Source organism: Peromyscus maniculatus, chromosome 15, assembly GCF_049852395.1.
Source record: "Peromyscus maniculatus bairdii isolate BWxNUB_F1_BW_parent chromosome 15, HU_Pman_BW_mat_3.1, whole genome shotgun sequence".
NCBI lineage: Eukaryota > Metazoa > Chordata > Mammalia > Rodentia > Cricetidae > Peromyscus > Peromyscus maniculatus.
In genome coordinates, this window is record NC_134866.1 from 68,322,375 (window position 1) to 68,338,731 (window position 16,357).

At 39.5% G+C, this 16,357-nt stretch overlaps 1 protein-coding gene across 4 annotated transcripts in view; it reads right to left on the reverse strand.

Moving 5' to 3' along the window:
• Window positions 1-16,357, reverse strand: part of Vcan (versican) — a 98,553-nt gene that overhangs the window by 72,979 nt on the left and 9,217 nt on the right. For all 4 annotated transcript variants that reach the window (XM_006980466.4, XM_015998969.3, XM_076552037.1 and 1 more), the window contains exons 2-5: window positions 14,602-14,677; window positions 8,405-8,779; window positions 4,969-5,143; window positions 4,762-4,889 (exon numbers count right to left, since the gene is read on the reverse strand). In XM_006980466.4, coding sequence (XP_006980528.1) covers window positions 4,762-4,889; window positions 4,969-5,143; window positions 8,405-8,779; window positions 14,602-14,671 — 748 coding nt within the window. In that variant the 5' untranslated portion in view covers window positions 14,672-14,677. The remainder of the gene's footprint in view (window positions 1-4,761; window positions 4,890-4,968; window positions 5,144-8,404; window positions 8,780-14,601; window positions 14,678-16,357) is intronic.

Below are 16,357 nucleotides of genomic sequence, written 5' to 3' on the forward strand. Positions count from 1 at the left end.
ATTTAATTAATTCTTTAAAACTTTTGTACAACATATTTTTAATTACATTTATTCTCCTCCCAGCTCTTCCCGTATCTGCCCCCATGAGTACAGTTTGAGTTGTCTAGTTGCTCTTCAGAGTGGGGCCTACCCTGGAATGTGGGAGCTCTGACTCTCCCTCTCAAAGCAGGTATCAAATGTGAATAGTGCCTCAGCTAGGGGTGGAATTTCGTGCTCACCTTCCCTTCAATATTGGGATTTCTCCAAAGATACTTTGTTTATTGACTTTCTTTTTTTAATGGTCTTAATACGTACCCCTGCCTGGTCTGGAACTCACACTGTAGACCAGACTGGCTGTAAGCTCCCAGAGCTCTTCCTGTCTCTGCCTCCATGTGCTGAGATCAAAGGCAGACAGCCTCATGGCTGGCTTGACTTTTCTTTTCTTGATGCTGAAGAAGTGAGCTGCCTCTTGCGTCTGCCTTCAGCATGGTCTTCACCCTTACTAAGTACTGGTGGTCCCCCATAGGCCAGGGCTTGAGTTATGATTATCAGATTTCCAGGGACATAAAAGTAACATATATTCCGTAAAATCATAATATGAACTGTGAGTTTTAACATATTCTGGAACCAATAATATGCAGCTTAGTTTCTTGCCATGTTGGCACCATCATTAAGCCAGAGCTTCCAGTCAGCCATTCTCTCTGAGAAGATCAACAACTGGTACTCTTCAAGTTGATGTTGCTAAGTGATAATGCCTCGTAGGCTACATATTAAATGCATATTCATTTTATAATCTCTTTGTTGGGGTGTAACCTCATCACAAATCCAGGCCCTCTGGAGTCTCAAGCTTTTATCTATTTTTCTGAATCATTTTGTCATTTCAGCTCTACATCAAGGGCATCTCAACATCTTTAAAATTCAGCTGATAGGAAACTGGAGATTACATATAATAATGATTATTTCATGAATGTTAACATCTGCATTCCTATTTTAAACCCTAGTTCCCATTGATTTTTAATAACATTATTCTTGTCCTAAATCATATCTAACAAAGCATCATAAGGTCTAGGACATTTCTAATAAGACAAGCTAATGTTGAAGTACTCACTAGTGGGTAGTGGGTATAGCTGATACATATGCCCTTTTATAGTTTCTCAGTTATTTTTCAAAACAAAACTGAATATTATAGTCATATGCTAAACTATGCTATAAATACCACTTTAGAAAAGTCAGAAAATTGACTGGTTGGAATGTATATAATGAGCTAACTTTTAAGAAAAATGTCAATGTACATATGACATTCTAAATTAAGAAAGAAAAAATGTTTAACATTCTGTTAATGTAATATCTTTCATGATAAATAACTAAATTTAGAGAAAAATTAGTGTCAGGATCTACAATTTTCACTGCCTTTACTCTCTGTCATATATTTGGCTTCCCTGAACACAATTAAAAATGAGTGGAAATGATAAAATCCATGAATGCACCAATAGAGATATGTTTCATGAGCATAATAGCAAACTTTCAAATTACTGTTTTTTAGAACAGCAATTGAAAAAGAGAATTAATTTTGTGCTATCAACTTTTCACATGAATTTTTGTCAATTCAATTCAGCTAAAGGCCAGAGCAACTTTAGAAGAATGATTGTGACCTTCCGCTATATCACCAGCCACAAAAGTTTATTTAACCTTTATCCCACTCCAATTTCAAAGTGAGAGAAAAGAGCAGTGTCTGAGGATTTTCCCAATTTCTTATGGGCAATGCACAAGGGAGAACAGGCTTCTGAAGCAATGTCATTCTAAACATGCTGGGTGTCCCCAGAATCATCAAACGTCTATGAAACAAAAGCGTTGTTGCTCTGTTGACACAGATTTTAACCAGCGTTTGACATACTGTTTGTATTGATTTTCTTCTCTTTCTCTTTCAACTTTTATGTACCACAACAACATGGTTCAAAGTCTGTTGATTTTGCCATGCTACATTCCACACGACAAGTTTAGAGTCATCAAACATGTGAAATATTTATCCCAAGTAACATTACACAATAGAGTTGAATTACGTTGAGACAGGCTCAAACTTCACATAGAACACCTGTCTTGGAACTAAGTGATTACAGAGGGAGGAAGAGACTCCTATGAAGAATAGCAAACCCAGGCCTGTAAGCCCAGCACTAGGAAGGCTAAAGCAGAAGGATTGTGAGTTTGAGGCCAATGAGGGCTACATAGCCTGGTTTTATTAAAAAAGAAAGAAAAAATAAAAGAAAACAAGAGAAAGAAAAAAGAATAGACTAATAAATCTTTCCTTGGGGTAAGTTTGATAAATACACCAGGAGTTATTCTCTGACAGAATTTAATTCCCGAACACCAAAATGACACTTGCAGATGGTGAGAGGCAACTCCCAACTGGTACAGTGTGGCTAAGAGATCCCTGGAAGATGTCTACCATCCAGGCTTTCAAAACGTCAACAATCTTAGAAAGCAGGACTCAGTCAGTTCCTTTAAGGGACATTGGAGACTAGACCAACAACTCAGGATCCCTGAGTGCACAAGACTGACTTTTCATCAAGAAGTCTGGCTTAAGATTTGTGTCTGAATGTTCACTTTATCAATATGATTTGATAAAGTTCTTTCCAAGAGATTGGATCTTACAAATATCTTTCATAAACTATCTCTGGCCTCTGGAGAAGAGATAGATAGATAGATAGATAGATAGATAGATAGATAGATAGATAGATAGATAGATAGATAGATGACATAGATACAGACATATAGATATAGATATAGACATAGACATAGATATAGACATAGACATAGACATAGACATTGATATAGATATAGATATAGATATAGATATAGATATAGATATAGATATAGATATAGATATAGATATAGATATAGATGCATTATGGTCCTGAGAGATTTTAGTCTAAGCTAAAACCTTGATACAAATCTCCACCCTACTGAGGTAGCAATAGGAAATCTATTTACTGGAGTGACATCTTCCAATTAATCATTTCCAATTTTAAAAAAAAAACTGTTATTAAAAACTATTTTAAAGATATTTAAAGCAGTTAAAATAAGAGGAAGAGAAAGCTTCTAATTTTATATGCATCAATAGTAGCTTGGCTAATATCTCTGTCTCACTTTGCCCAAACACAAAAACAGGAGCTGTTGGCCCTGGCATCGGCTTCTCAGAAAACATACTTACTGGTATCAAATCATTTGACAAGAATGCTAAAGCACCCTTGAAGGCACATTTAATCAATGCATAAGGAAAATGTGGGCTGCTTATATGTTAGTTCTCACATCTTTTAACTACTCGTTCAGTGAACAGAATTGTATAATCAAAGCCTGGCAAAGTGACACACACCTGACCCCCAGCTATGTGAGAGGCCAAAGAGCATGAGCTTTTGAGTCCGCCAGTATGAGATTAGCCTGGCCAACATAGCCAAACTCAAAAGATCAAAGAAACAACGAAAACATCAAACAAACAGAATCACAGAATTTTAATGCTGGGAGGGACTATCTCCTCTAACCTCATTTTACACATAAAACAATGTATATCAGTCAAAATTACAAGAATAAGTCAATTTAATATCACCTATTTAAATACTTAGGCTTCTAAGATACCTGTCACTATAAATGAAAATCCATTTCAAAAGTCATAGAAACTTCTATCCTGTTGGAACATGATCCAAGAATGGAGTTGTATGAGGAGAATTCTGAGTGCTTGTGAGAAAACTCCAAGAAAACAAGACAAGAGTCTTGTGACTTCAGTTTTTTCAAAAACATGAAATTGTTTTGGAATGTGTTTATGGGCACCTCCCGGGTGTATCAGATAGGAATGACTTTACTTCAGATTATTTGTTACCACTGGCTATTGTTATTTGTTGATATGCCTCTCTGAAAAAATACGTTTTTGCCACATGCAGCTCACCCACTTTGTGATTGTTCCCATGTGGCTCCTCTTAACCCTCAGAGTATAAAATGTCTGATGCTCTGAATAAAGCTGACTATTGCATGAGACTTTAGTCCACCTCATCTATTGGCTCCATTCTCCAAGGTCCCACCGCCGCTAGAGTCGTAAATACCATCCCTTGAGCCTTTTATTGGAAAACTACTTGGTACTCTTTAGACTCTTTCCCTGGTGAATGCAAATACTCTTTACTCAGGCAGAAAGAAATGGCAGAGCTAGAATGAATCAGACTATACCATCTTGACGAGAAAAGGCTTTATCTAAGCTGGCTTTCACATCCCTGGTAACTAGCAGGCTACCTACAACAGTAGGTGTCTTTATGTCATGTTGAATGTGTGGATTAGTTGGATGAATGACTCTTTGGAGAAATCCATGTGACAAAAGAGATGTGGGAAGAAATCTGATACCACCTCATTTGCCAGTTTATAGTGTTCTGCTTGGTTGGGAGTTGTGTTTATCTTCACTTGGAGTCACAGCAGCTTGTCACCACAGGGCTTCTACCTGGCTCTCCCTCGAATAGGTGCCACCCTTACAGTTTTCTATTCTGAACCCTCTAAAAAGGCAGCATGGCTGTGAAGAATCTGCCACTGGCCAAGGTATTTCCATCCCGCATCACCATTTACACACCCCTCTCTCTCTTTCCACTGTAATTTTGGCTTATCTTACCACAAAATCATACAGTCATGGAAATAACATACTGCTGTGTGGAATGCAAACAAGCCTGAAGACTTGGTCCATGCTCTGGGTTCTGGTTTTCTCTTAATTTTCTCAATTCATATGAAGCTACAGAAGGTTAAATGTCTTACCATCCAGATGGTCCACATAACAATACACATCATAGGTTTCGTGGGGAGAGCGGAATCCATAGGTCCTGACCCCTTCCTTCCCCATCATGTCTCCATAGCAGCCTTCTCTGGGAGCCCTTATGGGATATCTGAGGAGGCAAAGGAGAGGTAAGTGGCACTGTCACTAGCAAATTCATACTTACAAGCTTTGGGGCCCGGGCCTCTTACCTGACAGTTTGATCGGACAGCCACCCTGCATCACACTGCTCAAATCCATCTTCATAGGCAGCGAAGAGCTGCTCTGGCGTTGCTATCACTGCCCCAATGTCCAAGCAAGCCTGTTGAGCCATCGCAAAGTTCAGAGTGTATCTGCTGGTCGCTGCCCTGTAGTGGAATACGACTCCTGCAAAGACAGCAAACCGCAGACTGTTTCAATGCTTAAAGCCCCCGCTGGATTGTGCAAAGCTTCAGAATGAAATAATATGCCAACTAATAATATTATCATGGTTACTTATTTTTACGATGCAAAACTTTTGTAGATTGATGGCACTTAAAAATGCCACTTATCTAGGGGTCCTGCTCCTCATGCTACGTCTTTGAATCATGCAGCATTATTAACTTTACTTTCACAGATAGTGTGATAAGGTAGAGAAAAACACCAGGCTGTCTTCCTGACAATGCCTATTTCCGTCATCACTTTGCTCCCTACTCATAAACTAGTCCCACTCTCTGAACCTTAATCTCCTGTCTTACCCAGTAGATCTAACATTTATTTGATCTGAAGGTTGGGTAGATTACAAAGCACTGTCCAAATATGCACCATACCCACTACCTGGCTAGTGTTATTTTTTTTATTTGGTATGACTAACACAAATATACAGTTTTCATGCCAACAGAGGACTGAAATAAAGTTCTCTACACCCCCCAAAAGCAAGGCATGCTTGCCTCAGGTTCCACTTTGTTGTATTTTATGTATTGCTAAGGAAATCATTAGAAACTGTGCTCTAGGTCTCAAGAGAGTGCCAAAGGGTGAAGAAAGAGCAGTTAAGGTGTGGAACTTTTGATCCTTTCTTCCCACTTCTACATGCTATCCATTTTTAACTGGAGGAAATCTGATTCCTCAAAATGAATCTAACTGATATGCCAGGGAAGTCATCACAAAATACAGATGGGGGCACCCCAATTTTGTAAGTAAAATTTGATCAACTCATAGTATTCAAGACCACTTTTTGTTGTTGTTTGAAATGAATTGTGGTTTCCAAGTTATCTGTCAATCACTCCCCTTGAGTCCTAGTCATTTCCTGGGGTAGACAGATTTGTCTCCCACAGTCAGACTGGCTATCAGACCCTCTCTGTCATGTTATTCTTTATATTGTGACTCTGTCTCCAGACAAGCCAGGAAAGAACTGTGCAGGACTAGAATGACTGTCTTGCAGATAAAGCCTGTTATCAGTGCCCACACAAAGGGAGCTGCATAACAACTCATAGATGGACTGACTGGCAAGGAGCATTCCTTTTCCTGTTTCTGATCTCTCATGTCTCAGAATGTCATCAAATGCCAATCTACCTTCATGTGACCTCTCTAAAACTGTCTGGGAGAACATAGACAACATGCATCTAGTAAGCATGAGAAATACCCTAAAATAACTTTTAAGCTTTAAATAAGAACTTGAATGGGTTTTAATTGGATTATAGTGGTTAAAGTTTTAAGTAATCTTGGGAATTATGAACCTTCCACATGTGCTAAATATTGGTACTAAGAGGGGACAGAGCAGAGGGCCTCCTTGCCTAAGGCAGGAACCGTCAATCCATATGTAAGTGTCTGCAACTGTTGGAATCACCTGAGGACATCATGGGGCTAAGAAGATTAGGTGGAAGACATTCATTGTTTCTGAGCAGCAAGAGGCAAAACCATTGCTGTCTTTAATGATGAAAAAAAATGTAAGAAGCTGTGAAACTGAGAATTTTAGAGCATGAATGTGTGTGATATACAGCTATGCATATACATGTATATGAAGCTACAATCATAGGTAAACTAAAATCAATGATGAACTCAGGGATCAGAAGAGCTCAGGGATTTAGTGGATACATGGGCAACAGGAAACAGATTAATTTAATGATAAAGGATGCTCAGGGAATTTGTTTGTTGCACCTAAAATTCCAATTATTTCCTTTTGGCTAAACAAGAAAGAGTTTTCAATAAAACTCCTTTTATGTATTTCTGAAAGGTAAATATTTTATAGGGAAATTGGGAGCTGGAGGAAAATCTGTTCCATCATGTCTGGGTATTAGAGTTTTGCTTAATAACTTGCCAACACAGTCTGCTTCCAAGAGCTGCGGCATTATGTGTGTGCCCAATTAAAGCAATTTCTCTTTGCTTTGTCTTCTAACTTAAGCTCAAGTGACATATGACCCACCATTACAGGGAGGATGAAGGTAAAATGTATCATTACAAACTTAATGGATAGCAGCTAGTGTTAAAATTACATTTTTTTACTCTGATTTCTTGCTCTGAACCAACTGAAAATTCAAATATTGATTGCCTTTGTAAGACATTAATGATATAAATCATGGTTAGGTTTTCAATGTAACTTTTAAATGATACTTCTTGAAATTAAACTCAAAGGCGTTTTTTTGCATTTATTTTGTGTGTCTGTGTGTGCATATGCACGGAGGTGTGGGTAACCGCATGCCCTTCTACCGTGTGGATTCCAGGAATCAAACTAAGCTTGTCAGACTTGGTAGCAAGTATCTTTCTGCTGAGCCAACTCACCGGCACTCATTCATGATCAAAGAAAGGAGGCTGAGGTTCTAGTTTAGTGACTGAGCACTTGCCTAGCATGCACAAGAACTTGCATTTGAACTTCAGCACCCCCTAAAATCACACTAATAGAATTAAGACCAAAAAGGGAAACGTTTTATATGTACATATCTATGTGTAGACATATGTGGTACTTGGAATGAGAATGTCCCCTAGAGGTTCATGTTTGAAGTCTTGGTGCCTAGTTTGTAGACCTGTTTGAGAAGGACCAGGAGGTGTGGCCCTGTTGGAGGAGGAGGTGTGTCTCTGGGGGAGGGCTTTGACTTTCTAAAGCCCATGCCGTTCCCAGTTAGCTCCCTGCCTCCTGCTTAAAGATAAGGAGGTAAGCTCCCAGCTTTAGTTCCAGCACCATGCTGCTGGCCTATTGGCCTGTGGTCTTTGCCCTGATGGTCATAACCCTTTGTAACTAACTGTGAGCCCTAAATCAAACATTGTCTTTTTTTAAGTTGCCTTGATCAAGGTGTTTTTGTCATGGCAATAGAAAAGTAACTAAGACAACATATATAACACCAAAATTAAAATGTAGAATAGTTTTTATAGTATTCTGATGCAATCACCGGTAGGTCTCAGCACTAAAATAATAATTGAAGAACTATGTACTATATCTTGAGGTTTTCATTATTTCCAGTATATTGTACATTACTAGACTCAATCAATAAAGCTGCTTCACAAAAAGGTACCTTTTCTTAATGAGTAAGTTTGGTTTCAGGGAAAAGCAAAGATTCTTGGATTGATGCGTTTTCCACTTGTTCATATCCTGAATAATAGACATCCTTGAGTACTGGCCCACACTTCTTTCCTGGGTCTCATGCTACAACTTTCTTACAAATCTGAAAGCCTTACCATCCACAGTCAGTGGCATGGTGTCCTGAGTGTCTTCAATCCCATACATGACATCACAGCGGTAGACGCCTGCATCACTGGCACGGAGTTTGACCATGGTGAGGGAGGCATCACCCACGTCCTCAGGGTGCGTGAGCACTGACACTCGCCCTTTGTAGTCCTGACCGATCTTGATATTGCCATCTTGGGCCACCAGGACAGTAGTCTCCTTTAGGTCTTTTCCGTTTTTGTCCACTTCCATCTTGGACCATTTGATTCGGAGAAATTCACTCGTGTTGTAATTGGGCGGCAAGGTGGGCATGGTGGAAAAATGACAAGGTAAACTCACTTTTCCAGACAGAGAGCCTTTCACCGGGGGGCCTTCCTCCGTTTTTGCTGGAGGAAAGACAAAATATCAGATGAGTAGTCCTGAAAAGCTGAAGCCTAGTCTATTGAATGTGTGAATGGACAGGCAACAGTTCGAGAGCTTCCATTACGTCTTGAGTGTGCGGAAACCTGAGAATGATTTCTATAAAGAAAATGGCACGGAACTTCGATAATGCTTTATAACAATGATGCGGATTAATGATGTTCACCTTTGCACACCGAAACACAGGGCTTGTTTGAAAGCATTTGTCACTCGGTATTTAACATGAAAAAAAAGGAAGACTAAGGCAAGCACAAGCGAAAAATTAAGGGCAGAAAAGAACAGGGCAGGCTAGAACACAGCACCCCAGACTGTGAGATCAAGCTAGGGTGGTGGGTACTTGTGCCTATAATCCTAGTACTCAGGAAAATGAGACAGGGACATTGCTCTAAGTTCCAGTCTAGTCTAGACCACAATGAAAAAAATCAATCCTCCCTCTCTCCCTCCCTTTTCCCCCCTTCTTTCTCTCAAAAAAGCAAGACTAGTGTTAAGAAAAGCAGTTGAAAGGGGGAAACACTTACGTTTATAGATCAGAGGAGAAAAACCATTTCAGATAACTGTCAAATATATTACTTTAGGAAAATATAATGAAAAAATTAACATTTTAAGACAAAGTGAGAATTTTCAAATGGTACTTGAGAAGACTCGAGAAAGGGCAAGGCTCCTATTTTAAGGGCCCTCTTCAGCCCAGCAATTGAGGCAGGCAAATTTCCAAGGCCAGCCTGAACTTGTTCCACTAACAGGTCAGAGATGAGAATCATTTAAGGTAACTACCACATTACCTTAGTGAAAATTAAAAAAAAAAAAAATGAAAGAAGAATTCCACACAGTACTTCCTGAGATGAGCGAGAGCAAGTCTAACGTCTGAAGAGCCCTCCTGGGTCCCTCCTTCAGCCAGAGGCTCGTGCCTTCTGACTCCAGCTGCAATCACTTTGCAGAGACACACTGCCTTTCATTATCCCTGGGCCGGAAGACCAGCTTCTGTTCACCTAGCCCGCCTAACATACTCATTTCTGTTTAAGCTCTTAAACATTTAGTGACAGAGGGTACACTGGTTACAATTTAACACCACTGCATGCAAAAGAAAACATCCTTTCGCCCTTCCTGGAATCCATCCCCCTCACCCCAAGCCTCCTTCACTTCCCGGCTTCCACTCCCAAAGCTAAGCCAGGTGTTAGAAAGGCTACAAATTCTTGTTCTTGCAAAGCAATGCTCACTTCATGAAATGACAGCCGAAAGTAAAGAGCTGCCCCCAAATCAAGTGACACTGTGACTTGTAGCTACTAAAAGGATGTTTTTGGTTTTGTTTTTTAGCATCATGCCAGTCATCAGAGAAATATGTGTCCCCATGTAGACACACACCGGCAATGATACAGCCCACTGGACCCTTATCAGTCTGCTGAGTCATTTTCAAAATTGCAGGAAGATATTATTCCCTTTAAAAAAAGGAAATTCTATCGCCAAAAAAAAAAAAAAAATTAAAGAAGATGGGCCTGAAGTGGGCACAGCAGCTCATGCTGACAATCCCAGGATTTAAGGCATCAGGGTAGGTGATTCTCCATTAGCTGGCGACTAGCCTGTGCTACATAGAAAATTCCAGGCTTGTCTGGGCTGCACAGGGACACTCTGTCTCCTCCTCCCCCAAATATGATGAATACAGTACTATGTCTTGTGTATTTATGATAAAATCACTCATTTATTCCAAAATTATAATGATTGTTACTTTCAGGACTAGCTCAACATTCTATTCATATATATGAATGGCTTGTTCACAGAATACTTAACAAAATTAATTAAAAATGAAATGACCTATTGGCTGCACTAAGTTACTCTTTAAGATACTCCTTAGGTTTTTTTTTTTTTTGCAATGTAATAGCAAGGCAACAGTCTCATTTTCATGGCTTAGAAAATAAAGCCTCTAACTTAGCGTTCACTCTTTGAAATGAACCCAATTTCTTGGTGAAGATGCCCCTTGAGAGGAAGTGGCAAGCCCCTGGCTGGCTGGCAACTCACCTGAGCCGGAGCACGGACCTCATAATATCTAACCAAACAATTTTTAGCATTGGCATTTATTAACTTCCTCCCCTGCCCCTAACTTCATTCACACAAGCAGCCTTCATTTTGTCTCACTCTCTAGACACCTTTTAGTAGTTTCATGGTCTCTTTCATACATCCATCAAGTCTGTAGGAGACATGCTAAAAGTGACCGCTACTGGTTCACATTCCCTCAATTTAGAATCACCTAAAGGGATGAAGCATTTCAGTTTTATTTGTTATTTATTTATCTGTCAAGAGCAGGGATTCTAAGACTTGTGAATTCTGTGTCTAAAAATTTAATTTACACTTATTGCATGTTCTAGGAGTTCACATTTTGCAGCCTAAAGAACCACTTAACACAAATAAAATATAGTAACATTACTGGGGTTTGTTTTTAATAGAAAAACAAATAATTTTATAATAGTGTAGGACAGATGATCTCTAATTCCTTAATATCTATTTCTAAATTACATTTTTTTGCAATTATAAAAGCATAGGGGAAGACATAGGGTTCAGCCACCCTATGACGTAGAGAACTTCCTGAAATATGGACTATATAGAATCTGGGTTAATTGCTACTGCTGTAATGAAGGGCACATTCAGACAAAAGGCACTGTTCCAAGGGCTATGTACTATTCTGGCTAAACACACAGATATTAAAACCTTTGCTCAAAATGAATATAAGATTACATCAAATTGAATCTTTAGAATAAGATTAACAAAAAGATGTGTGGTCAAAACTTTTGAGTATTAAGACTTGGGTATTAATTCACTGGGTCACAAGAACCAACTTAATTACATCTAAATATTTTAAGAGTTATCTTCGTAGTCTGAAGTATAATGCAGATAAAGTATGCACATTTAAAAAAAATCTGCTACCTGCAGGAACTTGTCTGAATCTAATAAAAATGTATCCTGACAAAATCAGTGTTTACTGTTCCCACAGATGGTTTGTGGTCTACATGAGCACCGTAAGGGAGAAAGCACTATGTAATGAATGATCAGTGACTCCTCATTCTGTGCACAGACTTTGCACAGTAAGAAGGGTGTAAATTCTGTCTGTGCAGAGAGAAAGGGCACCAGACAAACATCAGATTGAGAAGGTGGGATTCATTATGTTCTTGTTCAATTCATGACCTCACAACCCCGTACTCTAGTTTGTATTATTAGAGGAATATTAAAATAAGTGGGTACATTTTCAGTAACTAAGATGGTTTCCAATGCAATAGGCATTGTTAAAGAAAAGTGCCAAAGCCAACAAATCAGTATGACATGGTGCTCCTTAACCTGAGCCACTGGCCTTTAGGACCTGTGTCCTACCAGGGCAGACATAGATACCCCTGTTGGCTCAGCAAGTTACTGCTGCCTGTCCCACGATGTACTGGGGAAATGTGTTTTATCTGGATCTTAAACTTTTACACTTTTTGCTCCTGCCCCTCCTAGGAAAGAACTAAATATCCCCTAAGTTAGCTAAAAATTGATTATGTGTATTATAAAGAATGGGGCCTCAAATGCAGTGATTGCTGGTGTCGTTAGCTGTTAATGATTGCTAATTCTATGGAGGAAATAAACCACTCATTGTTTTGTTTTCCCTCTGTGAGTCTCTATGTCAAATGAGGGACGTCTTGTGACGGTCACTGTGTTTCCTCTTCCATTATTAGCCACCCAAACTTGTCCCGATCCTCTCTACACCCCCTGTCTTCACTGGGTACTGTTAGTCTTTCCTCTCCAGTCTCTTGATCTACTTCCTGGAAACATCTAAGAAGATGGTTTGGGGTGAATTAACAGATACTGGACCCTGGACTCCCATCTTCATGGCCACCACCTGAAGTAAGTTAGGAGATCAGTGTCCAGACTGCCACAATAATCATCCAAATTAATTCCACGCCGCCACTTCTGTCCTCCTATAATCCAGTCTTTACAGAACAACAAAGGGTTTAAAGAATTTAATGCTACGTGTCCTCTGTGGACTGAAACTCTTTAGTGTGTGTTAGTGCACACAGAATACAATCTTGTCTTCTGATAACCTGTACTGCCCCAGATAGATGAGTAGTTAAGAAAATGGTGAGGGCTATTTCTTCATGGCTTGCCTCCTTCAGCCCCTCCCTCTGATACTTACTGGATGTGGGAAGCAATTGTTCTTCTTGGCACTTCAGCTTCCTCTTTATAGCACATGGGTAATGGATGTTTTGGTTAACCAATGTTAAGCACTTAAAATAGCTTCCAGCTCCCAGTGAATCCTGTCTACGTGACTGGCGCTGCTTCTATTTATATAAGCTGATCTCTGCTTATCTCTCTGCCTATATCTCCTACTTTGCTTTTGATCACTACTGTCCAACAAGAGTGAGTTTCCTGTTGCTCACACAAGTTTATCTTTTTAACTTTACTGCAGATCTTAGCAGGCTGGCGACTTTTCATTCTTATTTCAGCTCACATGTTACTTTCTCAAAGAGACCTGACCTACTTCCCTGAACCGAAGCCATTCTCTAGGATGCCATTGCACTTTATTTTCATCATCAGAAAAATCTAGGATGATTACTTGTTTGTTTATTTCCAGCTCATATAAATTTTAAGTTTAATGAAAACAAAATCCACAATATCCACTGATATATCCCCGGACACCTAGAGTAATACCTGATACAAAGAAGGAATTCAAGAAGAATGTCAGCGGATGGAAGGATGGATTGGTAAATGGATGGATGGACGGACGGATGGACGGATGGATGGATGGACGGATGGACGGACGGACGGATGGATGGATGGATGGGTAGATAGATGGGTGGATGGGTAAGGGGCATGGGGGATGGATGGATAAACGGACAGATGGAGAGATGCTTAAACCTTCAGTCCTGAAGAATGAATTAAAATATAATAACTAAAGAGAACCCCACAGAGGAAGTGGCAAGCAATAGGAATCACATATGGGAAGGAGGAAAGGCAAAAGTTTTTTGTGGATGGACAGACTATCTCAGAAAGTCTGGAGCATGGGTGTGCAGAAGTAGGAGCCAGGCATGCCGAGCACACAAAGCACTGAAACAGATCAGTCAGTGAAGCTTGACATAGACTCGTCAAATTCCTCATTGTGTCTCTTTGATTGCACTAAAGGTAAAATGATAGAATCCGCACTGAATACGTATGACAGGTAGAGCTAAGAAAGGCAGCGCATGCGCACCTACTTGCCATTACCTGTCTAGAAACAAAGACAAAGGGAGGTGCTCACAAATGCTTGCTGGCAACAGTTTTTAACTTCCCTAAATTCAAATTCTAGACTCCCAGATTTAATTTTCTTTTCCGTATAAGAAAGTCTTTAAAAAGTAGTTCAGAAGAAATTAGAATTCTAAATATTCTCAGTCCTCTAAGAGAGCCTTTTTACATTGTTCAACTCGGGGGCCAGACATGGTAACACGTATTAGTAACCTAGCATTTGTAAGGCTTGGGGAGGAAAACTACCAATTTGAGGCTAGCTGGACTACATAATGAGACACTGTCTCAAAAGAAACAAAACAACAAGAACAAACATAGGAACAAACAAAAACAAGTGATCTAAGAAGTTAGTGAAAGGTTCACTCACAAGTTTGTTAGTTTGGTCTGTTTGACTTATCAAAATACACTACACTCAGTAATACTTTAAGTGAAAATCTTAAACAATGCATAGATTTTTTAAAAATGATTCTTCATCGTAGTGATCCCATATTATAATTCCATTCCCCAGTGTTTTTTCACATATTAATAGCAAAAGTGTTACTCTACTTACCTTTATGTAGTGCGTGGGTTACTAATAAGGTTGAGCACATCCATAAGACGCTTTTCATATTTAGCAACATCTTGTCCTAGAAATGAAGAAAAACAAAGTATACTACAAGTATTTATGGTGGTGGCTGGCCATAAATCACATGTTAATAAGGTACTGGGGGCAATAAAAGAGGCAGTTCTCTGTGGACTGTAAAACCAGGAGGCTCATAATAGACCATATCACAACATTGTAATCATTCATTTGAATCACACTTGAGACATTAGTTAACAAAATAACTCCAAGCCCCAGTGTGGGGACTTAGAACACCATGATGGCCACAACTAGACAGGACATAGGAAGAACACTGGAGATGACAGCCTATATAAATAAGGTAAGGAGTGGGCACAGAAAGGATATGGTACCCTCAGAATCTAATTAGAACGAAGAGAGTGAATGGGGACAGAATAAGAAAATGCCCAAAGATGACGCAAAAGAGATGCTGAAAACACAAACTTTACATCAAGTTTGCAGTGAGGAGGAACTGACCCGTGGCTCTGGCCGATGCTATCACCAGCAAGAACAAGGCCTTTGGAAGGTTTTTGTTGTAGTGGAAACACAAACACCACAGACTGTCTAGCTGGCTGAACAAACAAAATAAATGCATCCCAAAGAGCTGCTAATTGCAAAAGTGACCAGTTTCAAAGGGCTCTCAGCAGCTTTTAAGTCTCGAGCATCAACAATGAGAGAAGATGTTCTTCACTGAAAGTCAAGAAACACTGACCTTGGCTGTGCTGCTAATTTACTGTGTGCTTTGGGAAAGACCTTTAACAGTCTGAGTCACAAAATGGGCCCTTCCAAGTCTGAATTTATAGAAACCAGCCTCGTAAGGATAAGCACCAGGGTTGAGGGTTGTCAGTGTTCCTATTTAAATATCTCTCAAAGACCCACATTTTGGAGGCTTGGGCCTGAACTTGGCCTTGCTGGAGCTGGTGCCTAGTGGGAGTTCTCCGGCCATCAATGCTGTGTCCTCAAAGGGAATGTGAACTGTGGGTCTCCTCCTTTCTGTTTGCTTTCCCTCTGGCTTCACATGAGCAGCCCATTCCACTACATGCTTCCAGGCATGATGTGCCGCCTGGCCACAGGCCAGCAAACAAGGCCCATCAATCATGCACTTCATCTTCCAAAACTGTGACGCAAAAGAAACCTCTCTCTATGTATAAGTTGATTGTCTAGGCTTTTTGCTATAGTCTTGGAAGCAGAGTCACAGGCATTTTATTGTTTGAATATATTCAAGAACAGTTTGTTACTTGCAGCCAAAGACATCTTCCCTGGCTCATCTGTAAGTTGGTACCTTATTGAACTCCCTTTGCCTTCCTTAGAAAACACATTCTGTATTACCTAGGAAACCTGGCCTGGAATGAGTAAATGATGACAGAATCCAAGAGCAGTTTGTACTCAAATATATTTTAATATTTCATGACAGCTACTCATTTGTTTTTAAATATTCTGCATTGGGTCTTGTTTTATAAATCTAAAAATGTGCTACAACCAAACTATAACAAAACTGTAAAATGCTTAGCCTATGGATTTATGGCTTTACCTGTGTCTTGATGGCTTGACAGTGTTTTAGAAATAAGAGATATTACTTTCATAGGCAAGATGAGTAATTAGGTCATAAAATCATATTAAATACATGCAGCCCATGAATGTTAACTTAATCCAGGTAGAAAACCTTCTTTTAATCATACTTCTAAATACTTTTTTTTTGTTTCTATAA